The 24,355-nt window shown below is 37.7% G+C and overlaps 2 protein-coding genes and 2 pseudogenes across 3 annotated transcripts in view; 2 read left to right on the top strand and 2 right to left on the bottom strand.

Annotated features, from left to right (window-relative positions):
- Nucleotides 1–16,156, top strand: part of Acyp2 (acylphosphatase 2) — a 74,141-nt gene extending 57,985 nt beyond the window's left edge. The window contains exons 4-5 of one of the 2 annotated variants that reach the window (XM_021246295.2): nucleotides 7,245–7,363; nucleotides 10,577–16,156. In XM_021246295.2, coding sequence (XP_021101954.1) covers nucleotides 7,245–7,363; nucleotides 10,577–10,590 — 133 coding nt within the window. In that variant the 3' untranslated portion in view covers nucleotides 10,591–16,156. The remainder of the gene's footprint in view (nucleotides 1–7,244; nucleotides 7,364–10,576) is intronic. The other variant, XM_013066429.3, reaches the window with a different exon arrangement.
- LOC101698211 (voltage-dependent L-type calcium channel subunit beta-1 pseudogene) lies at nucleotides 2,755–3,905 on the bottom strand (annotated as a pseudogene).
- A 3,266-nt stretch (nucleotides 16,157–19,422) lies between the features above and the next one.
- LOC101715695 (immunoglobulin-binding protein 1) overlaps nucleotides 19,423–24,355 on the bottom strand; it is a 59,449-nt gene continuing 54,516 nt past the window's right edge. Inside the window, exon 2 of the mRNA XM_021246297.2 lies at nucleotides 19,423–21,066. Within this exon, the coding sequence (XP_021101956.1) occupies nucleotides 20,033–21,049 (1,017 nt within the window). The 5' untranslated portion in view covers nucleotides 21,050–21,066 and the 3' untranslated portion in view covers nucleotides 19,423–20,032. The remainder of the gene's footprint in view (nucleotides 21,067–24,355) is intronic.
- On the top strand, nucleotides 21,912–23,238 carry LOC101697836 (radixin pseudogene; annotated as a pseudogene).

Here is a 24,355-nt window from a genome sequence, read left to right as displayed (position 1 = left end):
TTCATATGTATCTAGAAATCTGTCCATTTCTTCTGTATTTTCCATCTGATTGGTGTAAAGGTTCTCAAAGTAGGTATTGATGATCATCTGAATTTCTACTGGGGTCATTGTAATTTCACCTTTTTCATTCCCAATTGCATGTATTTAGAACTTTTCTTTCTTATTTTTTCTTTCTTTCTTTCTTTCTTTCTTTCTTTCTTTCTTTCTTTCTTTCTTTCTTTCTTTCTTTCTTTCTTTCTTTCTTGACAGGGTCTCACTTCATAGTTCAGGTTGGCCTTGAACTCACTATGTAGCCCAGGCTGGTCTTGAACTCACAACTATCCTCCTGCCTCATTCTCCCAAGTGCTGGGTTTACAGATGTGTGCCACCATGCCTGGGTTCTTTCCTTTTTTTGATAAGGTTCACTAAGGGTTTGTCAGTTTTGCTCATTCTGTCGAAGAACCAACTCTTTGATTTGTTGATTTTTTTTGTATTGTTCTCTTTGTTTCCATTGCACTGATTTTTGCTCTGATCTTTATAATTTACTCCCTTGTATGAGTTTTGGGTTTGTCCTGCTCTTCTTTTTCTAGAAGCTTGGGGTTCACCATTAAGTTGTTTATTTGAGCTTGCTCTGTTTCCCTAATATGAGTATTCAGTGCTATGAATTTCCCTCATAAGACTGCTTTCATTGTGTCCCATGAATTCTGATATTTCATACTGAGATTGTCATTTAATTGTAGAAATTGTCTAATTTCTTCTCTAATTTCCTCTGTCACCCATTGGTTGTTCAGAGGTGTGTTGTTCAATATCCATGTGTTTATGAAATTCTTGTGGTTTCTTTTGCTATGGAACTCCAATTTCATTGCACCATGATCTGATAATATATAGGGGATAACTTCAATTCCTTTGCATTTACTTAAACATGTTCTATGAGCAACTATGTAGTCTATTTTGGAGACTGGCCTGTGTGCAGCTGAAAAGAATGTGTATTCTGATTTTGTGGGGTAGAAGCTCTGTAAACATCTGTTAAGTCCATTTTTTCAAGAGTTGGTTGAGTTCTAGTATTTTGTTGTTTATTTTTTGTCTAGTTGATCTATCTGTGACAGTGGTGCATTGAGGTCCCACACTACTACTGTATTAGTACTTATTTGAATTTTCATGTCCATTAATATTTGATTTATATAGGTGAATGCACTAGTATTTGGTGCATAGATATTTATGATTGTCATCTCTTCCTATTTAATTGTTCCCTTTACAAGGATGTAGTGGCCTTCTTTTTATCTCTTAAGTAGTCTTGGTTTGAAATCCATTTTATCTGCAAATACAATAACTACTCCTGCCTTTTTTAAGGGTTCTTATTGCGTGGAGTATTGTTTTCCACCCTTTAACTTTCAGTCTATGAGTTTCTTTTTGAATTAAGTGTGTTTCTTGTATGCAGCATATTGTTGGATCTTGCTTCTTGCCCCATTCTGCCAGTCTATTTCTTTTGATTGGTGAATTGAGACCATTAACATTGATGGTTATAACTGATATGTATTGACTTACCCTTGTCATGACCTTTTCCTGTTTTTGGATTCTCTCCCTTTGCATTTAATTTCTCCACCTTCTGCATTTAATTTAATCCTGATGGATTCATTCTGCTGGGCTTCATGGGGTGTGACCCTCATTGCTTTTTCTTTTTCTTTCTTTTTCTTTTATTTTTAGTGGTAGAGCACATGCTTAATATGCTCAAGGCCCTGGGTTTTATCATCAGCACCAAAAATAATAAAAACAATAATAACACCAGGGGGAATTATACCCCTATTCTATAAGTGAATAAATTGAGGGTCAGACTCTAAATAATTCCCCAATCCTAAAATCAATAGCAACAACAAACCATAGACAACATTACATAAATATGTAAGCCAAACAGGGGAAGAGTTTGAACCCTAGGCCATCTTCTTACTTCAAAACCTTCTCCTAAACACTTCTCCCCATTTCCCAAGTGCCCACTAACACCCAGAAGGGAGAGTTCAGGGGGCTCCAGTGTGACAAAGATGAAAATCAGCCTTCCCCACATCCCCTCTAGCAAGGCGCCAATGAGGCGGGGTGCAGTGGCACAGACCTGTAGCCCCAGGTACTCAGGAGGCTGAGGCAGGGGGATCACAAGTTCAAGGTCAGCCTGGGCAACTTGAGAATACCCTGACTCAAAACTGAAATTTTTTTCCCCCTAGTACCAGGGATCAAAGTCAGGACCTTGTGCTTGCCAGACAGGTGCAACGCCACTGAGCTACAACCCCGGCCCCCAAACCAAAACTAGTTTTTAAAGGACTGGGGATATACCTGAGTGTTGGAGCCATTGACTAGCATGCATAAGGACCTGGGTTCAATTCCCATGCCAATGGATAAATAACCCCCAAAACAAAGCCCAAACAAGAACAACACAGTAAAATGAGGGCTGGTATCATAAAAGACCTCCCAACTGCCAAGGAGCTGGGTGACACTGGAACAAAAAGCACAGAATTCTTAGCTGGGTACAGTGGCGATCCCTGTGATTCTAGCACTCAGGAGGCTGAGGCAGGAGGATCACCCCAAGTTTGAGGCCAGCCTGGGCTACACAGCAAAAACCTGTCTCAAAGAAAACCCCCAAATAATAATAATAACAATAGCTACTACACAATGAGATGGCAGCAGACCCTTCCCTAAGCCTGATGCCTTCCTATCAGGTTGTGTCTTCACATTCACAATGACCGTGTAATACAGTTCTTCAGAGAAGGAAGCTGAGGCTTGGGGACATTAAGTCACCCAGTTAGTGAGCAGTAGGGCAAACTGTGGCAGCCCAGCCTCAGTGCACTCCTCTACACCATGCTGCCGGCTGGGCCCTGTGCCCACCTTGGGGGAGGTGATCGATGTAAACAGTGATGGGTGCCAGCGAGGTCTTGGAGAGCTGGGCCGGGTGGTTTATGGTGTCTGCGTCCAGGGCAACCAGCTGCAGGGTCCGGGCCAGCTCGAAGATCCGCTGGATCTCACTCTGCACCTTGGCCAGGCTGGAGCGCATGTTGGAGTGCTCGATGATGACGTGCTTGCTGGGGTTGTTGAGGACAGAGCACTTGGCCAGGGAGATGTCGGCCATCGCCCGGGTGATGGAGATCCTGCCATCGCGATGCTTCAGGAAGTCGAACAGCGCTTTCTGCATCATGTCGGTGACCTCATAGCCCTTGAGCGACGGTCCCACGAGGATGATGGGCCTCATGGAAAGCACCACGTCATAGGGGGGCACATGCTCTGTTGACTTCTGCTTCTGTTTGGCACTGGCGGGGGGGGGGGGGCGGGTGCCAGTCACCACGTCTCCCAGGCTGGAACCGGAGTTGTCACCTGATTTGCTGGAGCTGAGGCGGTTCTGGCGAAGTTTTTGTCCCTGCAGCAGCCGCAGGCTGTCCAGCTTGACGGGGCTGGGAATGAAGCCCACTTCACAGCCCTCCTTCACTAGCCGCCCAATCCACCAGTCATTATTGTATTTCTGCTTGATGTGCATGAAGTCCTTGGGCTCGAAGGTGATGGCCACGCCCTGCACAGGCACCTCGTCCCCGGGAGACCGGTTGTAGCCTACATCTGTCAGAACCGAAAGTGCCACTGGCTTGGTTTTGGCTTTCTCCAGCTGGGCCAAGGCCTGGCGCTCTGCCTCCTTCCTTAAGGCTTCTCGGTCTTGCTCCAGAGACACGTCGGAGTCCGAAGGGCGGCTGGTATAGAACTCTGCCTAGCCCTGGCGGACAAAGCTGTTGGATGTGGTATCCGAGGATGTGCTCCCGTCCGAGCGTTTGAACCTCCCTTTCCTCTTGCTGTATTTGCCCCGCGGGCTGGGGTCGAAGACCTCCATGGGGATCTCCTGCGAGGGTGGGTAGGGGCCCCGGGACATGCTGCTCTTCTGGACCATGGAGAGGAATCCCTCCTCCGGCCGCCGGCCCGGCTCCGCCGTGCGCCCTCCGAGCACCGGAGAGGCTGTCGGAGCTGACCGGGAGCGCCTGAAGCCGCCGCCCGCCAGGCCCGGCCGCCCTCCCCCCTCATTGCTTTTTCCTAGGATATTGTTTAAAATTTTCTGGAGTGCTGGTTTGGTATTCATGAAGTTCTTCATGTGTCCTTTGTCATGAAAGTATCTTATTTCTCCACCAATTTTTTTTTTTTTTTTGGTACTGGGAATTGAACTCAGGACCTTAGGCTTGGGAGGCAGGCACTGGAACTACTGAGCTAAATCCTTGGCCCCTCTCCATCGATTTTGAAAGATAGTTTTGCAGGGTACATCAATCTTGGTTCGAGCTTGTTTTCTTCTAGGGCTTGAAATACTTCACTCCAGGCTCTTCTTACCTTGAGGGTTTGTGTTGAGAAGTCTGCTGTGATTCTGATGGGCTTTCCTTTGTATGTGATTTGTTTCTTTTCTCTAACTGCTTGTAGTATTTTGTTCTTTTGTTGGGTTTCTGGTCTCTTGACTATTATATGCCTAGGTGTATATATATATTTTTATCATGACTAGTTGGAGTTCTATATGTCTCACTTATCTGTGTGTCAAAATCTTTCCCCCTGCTTGGGAAGTTTTCTACCATTACTTCTGTGAACAATTTTTTCATGTGGTTTGCACTATCTCTCATTTGTTCATTGTCTCTGATCAGTCTTATGTTAATTTTCTTTGCATCATCTAGCAGCTGCTAGATTGGTTTCTCATGGTCCCTTACTATTTTTAAGAAATCTTTGTTTTCCTGGTCACAGTCCTATCTTTTATATCTGAAATTCTGTCCTCACTTTGGCTCATTCTGCTGCATAAACTTTCAATGGCATTTTTAATTTCCTGGATATCTGTTTGCATCGGTTTATGGATTCCATTTGTTTCCTATGCTGGGATTCTATCATGTTCCTCAACTCCTCTATTTTTTAATCTGGGTCTTTTCTAGAATTACTAATCATGTCTTTCACTATGGACACAATATCTGTTGTTATCTGAGACATTTCTGATTTTATTTTTTCCATATCCTCAAAATTAAGACATCTTTTTTATATAATGTAACCACATAATTCCAGGTATTCTAAAGGTGTATTACATTTTGAACATACTCATTTACTTCTGCCCATTCCTAAATTCCATTTTTGAGTAAAAAGGATTTTAAAAAAGATTTAAATACTCATATGGACAAAGAATGGGAGAAAAGACTATAGCAACAAATCTTTGGAAACTAGAAGGCAAATGAGGAGGTGGTAGTGCAGGCCTGAGTTGTAAACCTACCCTGGGGAAAGTGGAGAAATGACCCAGTTAACTCAGTTCAAATCTCTCACACCTTAGACCACTGGAAATAGGCATGAAGGTGGGGCTAAAAAGAAAAAAAGGAGGATTAATTCCAAATCAATTTATTAAGCAGTTATCTGCTACACCACACTGGGGAGCAGATGGAGCAACCAAGACAGAAGTTAGAGTTTCTTTTTTTGGAGTGAGACCCAGCTGAGAAAGATACAGTGCTGAAAATACAGACCCAGGGAAAGTAAATCACTGATGTGAGACCTTATGTTAGTCAGCTTTCTCTCACTGTAATGATAATCAATTTTTTTTACTTAATTGCCCATGTATTTTATTTTACTTTATTTATTTTTTTGGTACCAGGATTGAGCTCAGGACCTTGTGCTTGTGAGGCAGTTGTGGCGCCACTGAACTAAATCCCTGGCCCACTCATTTATTTTTTTTAGTTGAAGAATTTTAAAAATTATTAGTACATATTTGCCATATGTAATGTTCACATTCATCATATGAAATTTGTACCTTACATAATATGTCTTAATTCTTTTTTTCCATTCCCCTCTTCTCTCCATCCCCATTTACAAAAGCTTTTTTTTCATATTTTCCTTCCATTCTCTTTTTTATCCCTTTTCCTTTCCTTCCCTTCCCTCACCCTCCCTTGTTCCCCTTCCCATTTGAACATGTTCTTCCTACTTCCCAATATCTATCCTCCATTTTGCTCCTTATTTACACTTTGGGTTTCTTACACCAAAGAAACAATGCAATATTTAAACTGGTGTGTCTGATTTGCTTCACTCAAAACTATGGTCTCAAAAAATGACCCTCAAGTTTCCAGGATAATCAAATCATAAAGAGAAAAGGTTTATTTTGGCTCATAGTTTGGGGAGTTTCAGTACATGATTGATTGGTTCCACTATTTTGCATCTGTGGCAAGGCAGAAACAGATCATGGTAGGAGAATATAGCAAAGCAAAACCAGTCACCTCATTTTGAGGGACAAAAAGACAGGAAGAAAAAGCCTGGAGCTCCACAGTCCCTTCAGAATCACACACCCAATGACCTAAAGACTTCCCATTAGGCCCCACCTTTTTTTTTTTTTGGCCCCACTTCTTAAAGGTTCCACTATGCCCCAGGTTGCTGTGCCCACCCTGGGAGCCAAGCCTTTAATGTACAGTATGTACCTTTGGGGGGACACTTAAGATGCAAACTACAGCAGGCCTAACCTTTCTCAGATGCCCAGAACATGCATTGCCAGATTTATATCCTCTAGGTAGGAAATTGGATATGTTCTCCCTGGAGAATAAGGCCAATCCAAGAGAAGAGTTGTTAAAATACCAACCTAAAGGCTTCCCAGTGAAATAGGTTATTTAGCTCACCTAGTAAACCTAGAACTTCAGCTCAGGAACAAGCCAAGAGAAAAGTCCATTGCAGACCTGGAGGTGGAAAGTCTCACACTCCATCACTCAGTCCAGAAGACATCTGATTAAATTGTTAATTCTACCCTCAGATGGACTGTTCCTGTTGAGAAACCTTTGGCCTAGTCATGGATCCCTGGCTCTATTAGTTTTGACCAGCTTTGCAGAACAGGTGTCTGTTGAGCACAAGTCTAACCCCAAGGGATCTTATTGCTCTTTAGCATTTTTTTCTTTTCAGTTAACATTTATTAACATCTTCAGTGATTATTACATCTTTTTCACTTGCTTAACCTCTCAACTCTACCTCGACCTCTCTTATTTTCAGTAAATTACCTTACTTCCTATAGTCTGTGAAACTGGAGGCTGTCTCCTGTGAATGTCTCTTCATATTTGAATCCCTCTTCTATTATTTTAAACCTATTGTCTTCTCTCCTGGACAATGAAGATATGTCATCCTTATTTTCAAAGCCTAATGAGTGTCCCCATCTTTTGATCCTGTTTCATCAAACTTCTAGACCCATTCCACCGAGATTTGTTTTGCATCTCCAATTCATTCCATTTGCCCAAATATGGACACTGTGATGTGCCACTCAGGTTCCCCTTCAGGACTGAAGGAATAATTCTCCTAAGTGCCAGAAATGCTGCTGGAAGGTGGTTCTCAGCAGAAGAATTCTCAGGAATTGCCTTAAAAGAAGAAAGTCACCTTACTAAAGGTAACACGCTTTTCTTTGCAGCACTCTTTGAATAAGTGGTTAACTTGAGGGACATAAAGACAGCCTGCTCGCCTTAACTAGGGACAGCTCTGAAGGGTCCTTCCAGCTTTGGATCTCCTTGCATGTTGACAGAGGTCTTCACTGAGACTCCATCACTGCCCAGCGTCTCTTGGCCCAACACATCTCCTCTCCTTACCACCCAGAAGTTGTTAAACCCTAGAGCACTCCCTAATTAACTTACTACATGCTAATCTCCTTCTCAGATCTGTATACCAGCATTCCCTTCCAATGATAGTATGTGTAGTATGGACATTTAATAATTTGTTAGGTCATATCAAGCTGTTCATTTTTTAAAAATTGTACACTTTCTGCTTTTTTTTTTCTTAAATTCTTTTATTGGTACATTTTAGGTATACAATGCATTTACATTTATCATTGGGTGCTTGTACCTGTATATGATGTATCTTGGTTCTTATTTTTTTCCCCATTTCCTGTGTGCCCTTCACCCCCTCCACCCTTCCCTATTTACATAGACTTCGTTTCCATTTTTTTTCTTTTCTCATCATTTTTCCTTTCCCTTCTTTCCTTCCCCTTCCCCTCCCACCACCCCTACCCCTTTGGACCTTTTCTTCCTATTTCAAACTGAAAATGATTTAAAAAATTGTACATTTTCATTCCCATCAATAATGTAGAAAAGTGCCTCTTTCCACATCCTAACTGCTTCTATAGGATATTATACTATATTATATTATAATTTCATAAGTCATAGTGTCTTATTCTTGCCTTACTTGTATTTTTTAATTACAAGTAAGAGTGAGAGTATTTTCAGGTATTTATTGGCTATTTATGTTTCATTCCTTTTCATCTGTTGTGTTGTCTATTTTTCTATTGTAGGAACTTCTTATATATTTATTTTTGAGTATTTTTTTGTATTGTAAGAAACTTAAAATAAGTTTTCCAGGTTGCTGGTTGTTCTTGTTTTATTTAAGACTTTATTTTGGCCATTCAAAAGTTCTACTTTCTAAAATTATTTAACATTATCATTATTTTCATAAGTCTCTTGTTTCTATCATGCTTGAATTGGCTTTCCCTGTGCTAAGATTTGCAAACTTTGCTGTTTTCTTTAAAACTTAGCTCAGATGCCCTTGATGCCAAAAAGTGACTGACTTGTCTTTGTTTCCTGGGGACTTTGTTTAGCGCCCAGGGTTCTACACTCTCCCAGTTTTTCTCAGACCTTAGTGGATGCTTCTTTTTCCCTTGTACTGGTTCTTCCTCAGCCTCCTGAATTCTTCACAGTAGCACACCCCAAGGTGAACTCACCAGAATTCTCCTATCTATATTCATTTCTTGATGACCCCAGCCAGGCTTAGGGTTCACTATTGCTCTGTGTGCTGACAAATTCCAAATTTTATTTCCTCCAGCCAGACTCCATCCACCTGTCTGCTCAACAGTTCACTTGGATGTCTAATGGACATCTCATACCTAACTTTCCCAAACTGAACTTCTGATCTTCCCTCAGAATCTGCTCCCTTAGTCTCTTCATTTCTGTAAATGACAGCCCCATCCAGCTAGTTACTCAGAACCAAAAAGTCTGGTGCATCCTTCACACCTCTCCTTTTCTCACACCCACATCCCATCTGTCAGCAGCTCTACTTACTATAACTTCAAAATACAGTATTCCAAATCTGACCACTCCCACTGCTATCCTTGCTACCTCCCTGAGCAAGTTGCTTCATCCTAACATTCTCTCTTTCCTCATCATTCAACTGAGGTAATAATAGATTCTGATTTACAGGATTCATGAGTGCAGTAAAGGAAACATTTACATGAAAAGAACTTAGCATAGTGCCAAGAAAACAATGAGTGCACATTGAATATTAGCTTTCATGAGCATTTCTGGCCTTTGTTTTCTAGAAGCTTTCAAGATTGGACTAGTAAAATTGAAGCGATGAGATCTTTTTCACAAAAACTGAATTTTTTTCTTCAACTCATGAAGTGTCCATAAGATTTTAACTAAATGACTCTAAAAAATGAAATTGTATGTTGATGGTTTAGCTTCTGAAAAAAAAGGAAAGTGAAAATTAACCTTATCTAGTAAAATGGTCACAAATAAGAACTTGAAAAAAGGAATTAAAAAGCACAATGGCAATTTGAATCATTAGAATTCTGTAATCTGATTAACAGTGATTTCCAGCTAATCACAAAGCTTTGGCCCAGAAAATATTTTTAACCCAAGGTTATATCAGATTGTGTTGCACACTGGTTGCAATACCAGCTTCCCAACCTGAATAACTATGGAGATATGAGGAAACTCATTGGATGTTTCTATCTCAGCACCTAGGTTAATATCCATCACTTACATGAAGCAGCCTCATGTTATTGACCTTCAGTACCACTAAAACTTATCATCCCAACTAATTATTAATAAGTACAAGGATTCTAGAAAATTCTTAACAGCATAATCTTAGATGTCAGCAATATATAACAGGTCATATAATAAGTCTGAATTATATAGGAAGCATCTCAGTAGGTACACATAAATTAAACACATGGATACTGCTAATAAACTAGAATAAACCATTTCTCTACATAGAAAAATATTTTCAGGATATTTAACTTGTTCCTTAAAAAAGTCATTTTGCTATCATATATGATGAGAATAGTATTTGAATAGAAAAGAAAAACGTTCATATAATTTTATTTAATGTTTTAGGGAAATTATGTTCATTCCTTCAGTAATTCTGACTCTACCTCTTTGTCTCTGTATCTGTCTCTCTCTTTATATATATATGTATATATATGTACACACACACATATATACATAAAACATCTACCATGTGGGTGCTAGGTAATAAGAATATAATGGTGAGTTGTTTTTATTTCTTCTTTGTAAAAATAGTTTGATCCTTTTGAATATATGATCTAGGTAATCATAGACTTGGGAGTATTTTAAGTGAGAGGAAATAACCTTTATATGAAATTATCAGGAACTGACTGTAGTTAATTTGTTACTATGCTTTCTTTGTCCATGTTTGATCATACATACTTTGTGATATTTTCAGAATGATATATACAATGTAAAAATTTTATATATCACATTATGCAAAAGTTACTTATTAAATGTGAATTCGCACTAATACCTATTGTGGGATCATTTTAGATGATCCACATATACTCTGTATACTACTTTCTATTTGTTTGTTTGTTTTGCAGGAAGTCTTGGCTGAGCAAGGTTGGAAGTCCTAGTTCTCGCATTGACCGCACAAACTTTTCTAATGAAAAAACCATCTCTAAACTTGAATACTCTAATTTCAGTGTTCGATACTAATAGAAAAGAAATTAAAATTGTAATGCCTCCAATGCACAATAGATACCATATATTCTGAAGTCTATATTCTAGAATAGTAGTACCGAAGTAGGATTTAAAAAAGGGTACTTTCTGTTCTGAAAGCTACAGAATTATGTTGCTAAATATGTTTATCACTGAAATAATTTTAGCAGACCTTTTTGAATAAGCAAAACAATTCTAAGTTTGAAAATGTCATTATGAATATTTAATATGAACATTCAATTTAAGCCTGTCTCATGAAATCTTTCATTTCAATGAACATTATAGCATACATATTATTTGGTTAGACATAGAAAATAAAGTGAACCATCCAAGTTATTTTAAAGTACTGTTTGTCTAGAGTGAATTCTAATGCTGTCTGAATAATAATTTGCTATTAAAATTGAGTTTAATGATTGAAGTCTTTAAAAGAACCAGTGGTTAAAATAAATATTTGTATGTGATCAATATAATCATAAAATAATATCAATAAAGACTTAATTTAAAAATTCTGTTTAAAGATAAACATGATCCAATCCTTTGTTGTCATTTAATATTGTCTTTGAATTGTATTGTTCTGTATAGTGCGTGGTCAGCTTAGTGATGGCAGCTGTAAGAGCACACAATTTTAGTACAGCAAGCAGCAAGATTTAGACTACCCTCATGGGTGGGAGAAAGGCTGTGCTTTCCCAAGGCCTGGACAACTGCACCCTTCTCCCCACTTTGTGTTAAAAAAGGGCAGATGAGCATCAAAGGAAAGAACTAGCAGATAGTGAAGTTGAGCAACAATACCCATTAATTTGACTTTGCTGGATGTGAGTTACCATTTTTATGACTTGTTTTTAAAAACAGTCTCACTATGTTGCCCATACTCATCTCAAACTCCTGGGTGTAAGTGATCCCCTTACTCAGCCTCCTGAGTAACTGAGAGTACAGATATATGCCACTGCATCAGCAATGACTGAATATTTTCAGCTTTGTCTAGTGAAGGAATTTTTCAAAGCATATATCTTTAAACTCATTATCAGAGACAATAGGAAAACCAGAATTCACTTTCCAAAAGGCTATAGGCCATAAATATGTTTATATAGTGACTCCCCCTGGTCTCTGTTGATACAGTGATCAAAAGATGTTCTCTCTTTAGTGAAAAGGAAGATCTTTTATATCTGGAACTAATTTCAGGAACTCAACACAGGCAGTCTGGTATAGGAGGCTTTGCTGGAGGAGTCAGAAGACTTGCACTCAGCCCAGCTCATCCACTAATTAGAAATGTACCTTGGTGTCCTTGACTGCAAAGTCAAGACATTAGGCTAAGTCAAGACTTTTTAGAAGATTCCATGAGCCAGAGGACTCCCGGGGTTGGGACCAGGTGAGTCACAGAAGATTAATGAGAAAGATGAGCAGTCTTATCTCGGCCCAGAGCCCTGATCCTCATTCCAATGAGAGCAGCTCAACACTCATTTCTTCATATGTTGAGATTGTCCATGAGACATATTTTAAGAAGATTTTTGGAACTGAAAATGTATCTCAGTGGCAGAGTACTTGCTCAGCATGAGTGATGCCCTGTGTTCAATCCCCAGCACCACAAAAAGAAGAATTCTGCCTCAAAGAAACACACAAAACAAAAATAATAGCAAAGATACTGAATCTGGGATCTTATATTCTAAATTTCTATAAATGCTACTCAAATGTATTTCCTATTCTCTTGACTATTTTTGTCAAATCAGTATGGCACATATACTTAATCTTAAGTGATTTCCATAGAAAATATGCATAATTTGTGAAAAGACTGTTGGAAATAAATTCCTGTTCTTCATTGTAGCCTCCATAAAGGTTTATAGTTTCTCAAATATTTCCAAAATTGATTTTCCCTTGTCTTTTGTTTCTATTTTTATCTTACAACAGTGAAAAACATGCAAGAAGAAATACAAATATATATAATTGGTAATTCTACTAAAAGGTATAATAGATAATGTGAAATAGGAAGAGAACCAGGAATTTAGCTCAGTGGTGCCGCCACCTGCCTCGTAAGTGCAAGGTCCAGAGTTTGATCTCTGGTACCAAAAAAAAAAGTAGGAAGAAAAGGGGCAAAGGGGAAGGGGAAGTGGGAGAGGTAGGGGTAGGGGAAAGGAAAGAAGGGAATGGAATTATTATGAGAAAATGAAAAAATGGAAACAAAGTCTTTGTAAATAGGGAGGGATGGAGGGGTTGAAGGGAGGGCAGGGGAAGGGGAAAAAATAAGAACCGAGAGAGATTATGTTAAAGGTGCAGATTTCCAATGATGAATGTCATTATATTGTATACCTAAAATGTACCAATAAAATTAATTTTTAAAAAAAGAAGCAAAAGTGTTCTATATGCATATCTTGAAAATTTTAACCTAACGTGTAAGAGGTAAATTTCTCTTTCTTAAGTACTTCATGATTTTGATCTGATTAAAAATTTTAATTTTATGATTAAAAAGTCTAGTTATTATTTGATATCATAGGTTTTTCTATAGGAAGTGGGGTTACTTTTTCTTTTCTAGAGAGCCAGACTTAGTTTTCTTTTCTGATGGAAATATTGGTATACATTCTTGGTTGGATGCCAAAGATACATCTTTTACTCTCAACCTTACTTTTCTTTTATTAGTTTTACTTCCCTTTTGGTCTGATGAACTCTGCATGTAGCACTGGAAACAATATGACCTCTCTCTGTCTCCCTCTCTCATCTTCTACAAATACCATATTAGAAGATATAGATTAAGAACATGCAGGAGATTCATCATATTAGAAATGGAGTTACTATTTCAGACTAATTCTAAAAAGCAAGAATTGTGGTCATCTGGCATTTTTAAACATTAAGGTCCAATTTCTACCAAATTTGTGGCAGATTAATCTGGATTAAGAACATTCTTGGAGTGAATATGGATGCTTACCCCTGTAATTCCATCAAGAGGACAAGGTAGAAGGATCAAAATAGAGAGCAACTCAGACAACTTAGCCAGAATCTGTCTCAACATTAAATTTAAAAAAGCTGAGGATATAGGTAGTGCAGAGGCCCTGGGCTTAAGATCCAGTACCAGAAAAATAAATAAATAAATAAATAAATAAATAAATAAATAGCTAAATAAATAAGAATGCCTGCTATACTTAACCAGGAAATTTGAATAAAGTGAATAGATATTATATAGTGTTATTTTTGAGATTCAGTATCTATATCTACCAGAAAAAAAAATGAAGCAGAAATCTTTCTATGCCTCAGGAATGATTTTCTAGGGAGCAATAAAAGAATCAACCTTTCTCTCTTTCCTGATCCCAACTACAGTTCTTTCTATGTACTGGGATACCCTAACTCCGAAGTCACAGCATACAAGAAAAAGGACACCAGTAGTGGCATAGTGGGTAGTCCCTTAAACAAATGGAAGTGGCAACCAAGAAAAAGACCCTCTGTAGCAGAGCATAGAAAAATTGTGTTGAAGGATGCCAGCAGCAATAACAAAACTAAACAAAAGCAAGGGAGTGATTATCACAAAACAGGCAGAATAGTATATCCAAATTAAAGGAAATAGGTTGTGATCCAGAACAGGCTGAATTCCTAACTAGATGGTCACATTATATTTCTTCATAGGCATGATAGCTCATAAGACTTTATATTACAATTAAACTCTATGAAATAGTTTATATAATTTTTCATATGTATGATATATTCATAACTTTAAAAAATCTAATATACCTAGAAATCTCAACCAAACAACTACAAAATATGGGGTAGAGCAAAACAGCCATTCTAAGTCTATTTGAGAGGAATATACTTGTCTATTGGCAAAGACCAGTATATAGTCAAATTCTCCTCATTAAAAGATGAATAAACGGAGAAAAACCCAACCTTACAATTTAGAAAATGCATTATAGCCTAAGATAAAAGGTACATTATCCTTTACAACAGGGGAAATACATACCTTTAAAATTATTTATTATAGGAAGACAATAAAATTTCAGAAAATATCTGCTAATGTCCTCAATAGCATACAATGTAAGTTGATCCTCCCTGAAAAAGAGCAGGGAGAATTTGAAAAAAATATGTGCAAAATAAATGAAGAGAAAGCATAGATTAGCTAAGTGGATGCACATTGAGGCGATACTCTTAAGTGAAATAAATAGGACACGTGTAAATACCAAATAGTTTCTCTGGTGTGAAAAACTAAAAGTGTAAATAAGAATTAAAATGTATAATTGACATTGTGAAATAGGAAGAAAACATCTAAAGGAGTAGGGGAAGTTGGAAGGGTAGGGGAAAGGAAAGAAGGGAAAAGAAGAAATATGAGAACAGGAAGAACATGGAAACAAAGTCTTTGTAAATAGGGAAGGGTGGAGGGGGTGAAGGGAGGGCAGGGGAATGGGAAAAAAATAAGAACCAAGATACATCATGTAAAGGTACAAGATCCCAATGATGAATATAACTGTATTGTATACCTAAAATTACCAGTAAACTTAATGGGAAAAAAGAATTGTACATCAAGGAAGAAAATGAAAGCTTTCACCAACTAGGTACTTTAGGTATTAAGAATTGAAAACCCCTATAATCTCAGCTACTCAAGAGTCTGAGGCAGGAGCATAGAAATTTTGAGGCAGCCTGAGCATTTATTGAGACCCTGTCTCAAAATGAAAAATGAAAAGGTTTAGGGATAAACACTCTTGGGGTTACTCTCCAGTACTAAAAAAAAATAGTTCAAATGCTGGAGGCTGGTTTGTGTCTAAGTCTGCTACACATTTCATAGGATTGAAATGAAAAATATATTAATATATGCAAAGTATTAAAAACTTCACTATTTTAACCATTAAAAAAATCTCACCGTTATTAAAAGGTTGAAATGAACAGTTCAGCCTTTTTGTTGGAAGATTTAAGAGATTGCAACTGGACCAGTAGCAATTGGTGTTCTGATCCATATTCTTATTTATTGTGCACTCACTTGCTATCTGTGCTTTGTGCCTGAGCAAAGTGCGGTTCTCTGACCTGCACTGCTTCCCCTGTTTATCCAGTACGTTTTCTTTTCCAAATGTCATATTCTGAGCATGTAAATACACATTTTCAATCCAATCCGTTGCTTCATCTTTTATTTTTCTCCCTACTTCCCTCTCTTTTACTTTTTAGCATCATACTATTTTTTCTAGCAAATTTCCCTTCATAAATGTTACAGAAATATTTCCAGAAATACCTATGCTAACACTTATTTCCCTGTACTGGTATTTACCCAGACGTCATGCTTTATTAATGTTCTGATACTGCCTAGAGTTCAAGGGAATGAATCTAAAAGACATCAAGCAAACACTTGCTGTGCCTGTTTCTCACAAATCTTATCTTGGAGTGCACTCATAAAAACTCTCACATGTTTCCATTAAGATGGTCTACAAGAGAGCTCCGCAAATGGCTGATACTAATGAATCCAAAGATAGTTTTAAAGCCTCATGCAGTCAATCAAGGAGGAGGCAGCTGCCAAAACATCTGTCTCCACAGCTCTGAAGCACTTCCTGCAAGCAAAGAAGCTTGACTGAGTGGTGCCACAATGCCCAGTCTTACCCCTGTCATAATGCTGTCCGCAACTCTTCTTCCTTTCTTCCTTTTATATTAAGGAAAAGAAAAGAAACTATTTAGAATTTTTTTAAAAAGATGAGTAGTCTAGGTTCAAAAAATCTAAGAGGTCAAAATTCTATCAGCCATGGCATTTAAATAAAAAGTTCTTGGTACTAATATAGTTTTATGTATGGAAGAATTAGTTAGCAAATGCAGCATACACAGTTTGAACTCAATTTATGTAATATTTGTCAAGCTTCTCTCATTTAAAATATAATCCATGGGCTGTTTTATTGTTTGATGTAAAATGTTTTCAAAAGTTTGAAAAGTGATGCTAGCATGAGAATGATCCTACTGTTTTGAACAATCATTGTGGGGGACAATATAATATAACAGTCTTGAAGTACAAGACAGAGTCATTTGAAGATGAGATCCAAAGCTGGTCCAGTTGCTTATTAGCTTTGTGATTCTGGGAAGCTACTTGGTATCTTTCCAGGCATCAGATGCCCCATGGATTGTGCTAACTAAGATGATACATGTCAAATGTCAGTGCTGGCCCTCCCATGGAATAATTAATGAAAGTTCCATAAGTGCCAATTGTTACTACTGCAATTATTATTCTATATTTGTGATTTTTAAAAAGACAAATGCCAGCAAGAATGGGAAGAACAAACCAGAAATTCTTACTTTTATAGTGGCTATGATTCATCTCCTGTCATACAGCTGGTTGCTTCTCACAGTTACATATTGGAAGATACTTGAGTTTACAACGTTATTCTATAGGGCTCTGTCTCACTATACCCAAAACACAACTATCATATACGTATATTTTTTTGTCTGACGATCTACTCTCTTAGATTTTCAGAACAGCTATTAATAAAATTTCTTTTGTCCCTTGTTGGAAACATCATCACCATCATCATCACACCACCACTGTAGCTAACATATTTTGGGACACTTACTAAATATGAAATATAATTAAAGCATTTTGCCTGTATTCACTCATTTAAACTTAAAATATAGGCACTATTCTACTAGCATTAGATGAGGAAACGTAGGTCAGAGATACTTGCCTCCAATTAGATAATCTTTAATGAGAATTTAGATAATTTGACTACTATGAGATAGATTACTGTGTATATGTGGATTTTTAATTTTAATACAGGGATCATCCCAGAGGGATCACACTAATGTGGGAATTTCAGTCACATGGTAAAAGATATTTTAAGACACATGAAGGCTCTTAAAATGTACTACCTAAAGCCTGGAAGTTTCTGTTGTGCTATGAGTATCTTCTGCCCATGCCTAGTAGAAACACACTATAAACAAGACAGAAACTTAAAAGTAACCAATACTTCAAATTGTGATATGCACTATGAAGAATAAAAAGGACGAGTTACTGAAAGAGAAAATAATGGAGATTGGGGTGGAGGGGCAATATTTTGGCTTTTATTCCAAGAGAAAGGTATGTAAAACTTACTAGTAAGTCTTTAAAACTTATACAATAAGACCATACATTTTATTTTTTAAATGATAACAGTATTCTAACTTTCAGAAAAAAACATGTACTTAATACTTACATTTGATGAAAATTAATACTTTGTTCTATTTACTTCTGATTGCTTTTGTAAATAAAAATAAATGAAAGTGAGAAAGCGCAATTAAGGCACCTCTACCCATTCTCCTGCTCCTCTTCTTTCACTGTTCTGTAGTACCCCTTCCTATGTGTATTTTTACTTCCATAACATAGTGTTGTTCCATGTGTGTTTTAATTACACAAGTGCTATCAACTTCTGCTTTTCCCTTAACAGTATATACGTGTAAGTCTGGTTATTCATCCACTTGGATCCAACGATCATTATATCAAATACACTACAGTTAAACCACCCTATAGCAATGAACAATTTGTTTTTTAACTTTTCATGACATTACATCTTTGGTGATTGAACCATCTGGTACTCATGCTGTCATTATGAAACTCCCTGCTTCAGCCAACTCCTCAATAATGTGTATTGACAAACTTTAAAATGTGATGATCTGATGATACAATATATGTTAAATGGTGTCTTCTTTCAATTTTAGTTTCACTTATTTCCAACAGAGTTGTTCATACTTGAATTAGTATGTTTTTCTGTGTGTTATATGTTAATATTCAATACCTGTTTTTATTGCATTACCTTTTCCTTATTTTGATAGTTCTTTTTATATTAAACACTAATTCTTTGTCATTTAATGATTTACAAATATCTCCTACTCTGTAGTCTACCGTTTCATTTTCTTCATGTAATATTTGATATATATATGCTTTTAATGTGCTAAATATGTAACTTTTTATGCTTCATGTTACCCTAATATACATATATTTCTTGAATTTTTTCTGTAAGTTTTAATATTTTTACCTTTAGATCTTTACTTTGCTGGGATTTTATTTTCATATATAGTATGAATTAGTAATCTAATCTTATCTTTTTAAAACTTAAAAGCCATTTATTACAATAGTCTGTCCTTTCCCATCTTATTTGCAATGTCTCCTCTGTCTCATAACAAGTTGTCATTTAAATGTGGGTCTATTTTAAGCTATTTGTTCTATGTGCAGACTCAAGCTAATTTCATGAGTTTTACAAGTAACTACTTCAGCATTTTCAATATTGAGATCTGTTAGGGTAAGCGTAATCTCCACTTTCATTATTCTTGTTCAAATTTACATCTGTCTGGGACTGGGGATTTAGCTCAGCGGTTTCGCTGCCTGCTGTGCAAGCACAAGGACCTGAGTTTGATCCCCAGTACCAAAAAAAAAAAAAAAATTTACACCTGTCTTTATTTTTAGTCCTTGATTCCTTCATATGAACTTTAGAATAAGTTGGACCTACAAATATATGTTTAATATATTATCAAAAATTTAATTACAGAAAAACGTGGGGAATAGTGTGGCAAATCCTCAGCTTTAATTTTTAAATCTTATTCCATCTTTCTTTCAGCTAAATATTGAAAGAAAGTCTAAGATATCTATCACTTTCATACTTATCTCTAAGAAGTGAAAACTGGATCTGCATGCTGTAGATGGCATGACTAGGGATAGTCACAATGAAGTGCTGATACTTAAGCTGAAATATAAGGAGTCAGTCACCGGCAGACTGTTCCAGCCAGAATCATAGTGCAAGGTTTTTCATGTTCCAAGAACAGATGAAAGGTCTGTGTGCTTGTAGTCTGGAGATGGAGAGGTCAGGAGAGTGTAGGTTCAATAGTACAGGCCTGTTGAGGGTTTTAGAAGTCATAGTGATAAGTCCCATTGAAAGTGGTTGAAAAGTGGGAAGTGGTTGAGAATTGCAGCAGAAAGAAGAGTCTGAAGCTTCAACAAGAGATGAAGCAGGCAATGCAAGTGGAAGGCTTATGCCACAGAACAAAGGGGGATGATAATGATGCCAACTCAGTGGTAAAACAAAAATGGAGATGAAGGGTGGATTTGAGATACATTTATATGGAATATGACTGTGGGAGAAAGAGCAAATATGTAAGTAGACAGAAACAATTTTTAAGTACATCTCAGCAGACTGAATTAAAGAGTTAAATCTGTTATCAATTATTAAGGCTAAATGTGAGGTCTCTGTCCTGAATTTATTTATCTATTTATTTATTTTTAATTGTTTCACACTTTATTGAATGCAAAGCAAGAGTCAGCATCTTTGCCCTCGTTGTACACAGCTGAAGCAGGAGCCAGGGAGGGTAAGATGGCACTTTCCTTGTCAGGAAATGTTCATGTCCCAAAGTCCTGTCATGTTGTGGGAAAATTACCCCATGTTCTGTCGGTTCCCATAGCCCTTCGGATGAGTGTCCTTCCAGTCATCCCACTCCTGTGCTCTGTGGTGTGCCTTCTCATCTTCTTTCTCCTTTTCTTCATCTTCCTGTTGCTGAGCCACTCTTTTAAAATTAACTGATGTTGTCTTGGCTATTCCCTGGTCTGGTAATGCTCCATATTTCCGATGTTGCTCATACCAGTCACTCACTGTCATAGTTGCCAGACTTGGATAACCAGCTCCAAATACTTTGGTGTGGGCCTTGTCTCGAGTGAGTATGAAGGGCTTCATTGGAGGCCTCTCCTGAAGAGATGAGTGAGAAGTTGATGCCTCTCTCAAAGAGTCTCTTTCTCTCAGGATCTTTATTTCCTGGTCAATGCTCTCAATCTCTTCTAAACTGATTCCAATCCACCTCCGAAGGTCAAGGAGGTAAAATTCACGAACTTGCTCATCATCTGCTTGACCACTTTCCACTGCAGATTTCAGTGTAGACAACCTATGCTCCACTTCTTTCTTCTGCCTGTATCTCTCTGTTTTAGCCAGTCTTTGAGATGCCTTTGGAACGAGGTCAGCATAGGCCACCGAGGAACTAGCAGTGTTATTTTCAGCTGAGTTGCTCTTGGTTTGGGGCAGCTGAAACTCTGCCACATGATAATAATGGCACTGAGTTAAGTAGTTTATAAAATGTTCTCGAGCCTGCTGCAAATGATCTAGACGCTTGCTGGGGTTGACTTGTTTCATGGTGAGGGCTCCTTGAAACGCTGGCACCATCAGGTACCTCAGGTCCATGGAAGCAATTTCTTCTAAATCTTCATTTCGGCTGAACAAATTGAGCTGCGATAACATTTCAGCAGCCTTCTCAAGTAGGTCCAGTCCCTTGAACACTTTATCCTGTATTATCCCGGAGCCGGTGGGTTCATTCGCTACTTCTACTTCCTCCAGAAGCTGTTTGCTGGATTCGAACAGCTCAGGAAGTCTAGGCAGCTGTAAACCATCTTCAGACGCTGCCATCTTGGAGAGGGCCCGTCCTGAATTTAAAATAAACAAGAGCTAAATGAACTGTATTTATATAATGTTAGTGATCTGACTTAGCAATGCTTTCTTTCCCCTAGTTGATTCGAAGGATGGTGAAGGTGAAAGCAACTTGGATTTCCTCAAGAGTGTTATACAGTATCTGCATAAATAACCGCACAACATTCAATTAAACAGTGATGTCTCTGCCTAAGAAAACTATATATAAGCAAATGAAACTAGAAAGATACACAGTAGGAATGCATAATTACAGTAGGGCCCTATTTAAAACACAATTCAGTACTACATATATTTGAATATGATAACTAATCAGGATCTTGATATACCACAATAACACCCATCAAAGTCATAAATTATAGCATTAATTTATAAATTGATATTTATTCCACCAGTGTCCATGCCGTTATGAACTCCTCCCTAAATGTCTCTGTTTTGCTTTGGCTTTATAAAGTTTAGTTGTATTTTAAAAAGGCAAGTCTTTACAAAACTAAATGTCATTTATCATGTATTTAACAGTAATTGAAATAGCACCAGTCTAAGTACTAGAAAGACTACAGTTAAGCTCTGTAAATCTCCAGAAAAGATAAAGTATTTGCACAAACAACTATGATGTAAAACAGAATGCTGTAAATGTTGGGAAAGTGCTAAAGTGACTACAGGCTATGAGTTTCCACAGAAAACAGACTACAAAGGAGGCGCCGGGCGGCCATATTGCGGAGCTGTCTGCGGCGCCGGCGCCTCTCCCCTCCCGCGGTCCTGCGCCCTTACCAGCGACTCTCGCTCCCAGCCGCAGCCGCAGCCGCAGTCGCGCCGCCTGGCGCCGCCGCGCAGCGCTCCAGCCGCTCGGAGGGCAAGCCGGAGCCGCGGCTCTCGGAGGTGACAACAGGATTTATATACGTGAAGATTTTTTTAAAAGACTAACAAAAAGAGAAGGAAAAATGCCGAAACCAATCAATGTAAGAGTAACTACAATGGATGCTGAGATGGAATTTGCCATCCAGCCCAATACAACTGGGAAACAACTTTTTGACCAGGTGGTAAAAACAGTTGGTTTGCGTGAGGTCTGGTTTTTTGGGCTGCAGTATGTTGATAGCAAAGGTTATTCTACATGGCTTAAACTAAATAAAAAGGTGACACAGCAAGATGTTAAAAAAGAGAATCCCTTACAGTTCAAATTCAGACCTAAATTCTTTCCTGAAGATATTTCTGAAGAATTAATTCAAGAAATAACCCAAAGACTTTTCTTCTTGCAAGTTAAAGAAGCCATCTTAAATGATGAGATATATTGCCCACCAGAAACTGCAGTTCTTTTGGCTTCCTATGCTGTCCAAGCCAAGTATGGAGATTATAATAAAGAGATTCATAAACCAGGCTATCTGGCTAATGATAAACTACTACCCCAGCATGTTTTGGAACAACGCAAACTGACAAAAGAACAGTGGGAAGAAAGAATACAAAACTGGCATGAAGAACATAGGGGAATTCTAAGGGAAGATTCGATGATGGAATACTTGAAGACTGCACAAGATCTAGAAATGTATAATGTCATTTTGAAATAAAAAAAAGGGTACTGAATTGTGGCTAGGTGTTGATGCTTTGGGTCTGAATATTTATGAACATGATGACAAGTTAACACCTAAAATTGGCTTTCCTTGAAGTGAAATCAGAAATATTTCATTTAATGACAGAAAATTTGTTATAAAGCCAATAGACAAAAAGGCACCTGATTTTGTTTTTTATGCACCTCGTTTGAGAATCAGCGGATTTTGGCCTTATGTATGGAAACCATGAACTATACATGCAAAGGAGGAAGCCTGATACTATTGAAGTGCACTCAGGCTAGGGAGGAGAAACACCAGAAGCAGTTGGAAAGGGCACAGTTAGAGAATGAAAAGAAGAAAAGAGAAATAGCAGAAAAAGAAAAGGAAAGAATAGAACGTGAAAAGGAAGAGCTAATGGAACTTCTAAGGCAAATTGAAGAACAGACAATGAAAGCCAAAAAAGGATATAAAATAAAAATATTAATGATTTACATATTAAAAAACAACTCAAAGAAGCACTGAAGAATGTAAGGGAGACAGAACGTAAGAAAGAATATAAACATCTCTATCAAGACAATTTCAAAGCAGTCATCTTTAAGGCAAAGGACATCCATTTTGTTTCTCCAATAAAGTTTATCCAGGCTATTCTAAAAAAAAAAAAAAGAAAATAGATTACATCTTACTTTTATACTTCTAGCTCCTAGTGGTAGTGCAGGGAAATGGCAGGTACCAAATGCCTAGTAAATGTCCATGCAGTCCTTCAATTATATAAGTATTTGTTAAGTGCTTACACTTAGTTGTTGCACTAGTAGTTGTTGAAACTTAGTAGTTGCAAGACACAAATATTGAACTAATGTTTTTGATGAGATGTCACATGGCTACTGATATCACTATGCTTGGCAAAAAAAAATACTGAAATGGAAAGAAGAAAGAACAGTACTGCCAAAGTTTTTGAAATGGTGGTGAAATATTAGTAGAGTCTGAGGAGATGGTGAAAAAGATAAATGGAATGAAACCCAGTGGTGTTTTCACACAGAAAGAAATATGTGGCATGATCATTGCAGCAGGTTAGAAGTTAAGTAGTAATAGATTGGGAGGCAGAGGAAAAGGCAGTTCAACATGAAGAATAATCTGGGTAAGGTTAGAGGAAGCAGCAGTGAGTAGCTATTTCTGACATTATTATTGTCGAAACCCATGATCTCTCCAGTGAAAAGATCCAATAACAATTCTACTGTATCAGTCAATAGACCTTATATAATATTCCAGTGAATGTTTTCTATAGTACCACTGGATCAGGTCTTCCTCCACTAATAATTATCCCAACTTCTTAACTCCCTTATTTCAACAAATTAAACCAAACACCTGATGACTCAAATGGTCAGTCTGGTGTTAAAATATTGACATAATCTTGTCATTATCTGTACGGTCCTAGATATGACCTGCAGCTGGTCCCAGAATCCCACAAGCCCAAGCTAATTTGTTCTTTTCCAAAAATAAGGCAGAAATCTCTAATTTAACAATAGTTACATAAGAGGTATCTTTATGTTACTTATCTTTTTTACTTGATTTTCAGTCTAATTTTTGAAACTAGTTTGAATTCTTGTTCTTAGAGTTATTATCACAGAGTATAGAAAGGAGTTTTTGAGGGTAAGGAGGTGCTAATACCTGTTCAAAGACTTCTAAAACTCATAGGTTGACACTCCTAGGTTTATACTGCTCCATTGTATGAAAAATCATTGATGCA

This window comes from Heterocephalus glaber, unplaced genomic scaffold, assembly GCF_053883595.1.
Source record: "Heterocephalus glaber isolate CG9 unplaced genomic scaffold, H.glaber_assembly_v1.0 deba00001457, whole genome shotgun sequence".
In the NCBI taxonomy this organism is placed as follows: domain Eukaryota; kingdom Metazoa; phylum Chordata; class Mammalia; order Rodentia; family Bathyergidae; genus Heterocephalus; species Heterocephalus glaber.
Note: the sequence above shows the minus strand (reverse complement) of the source record. Positions and strands in the feature narration are given on the sequence as shown.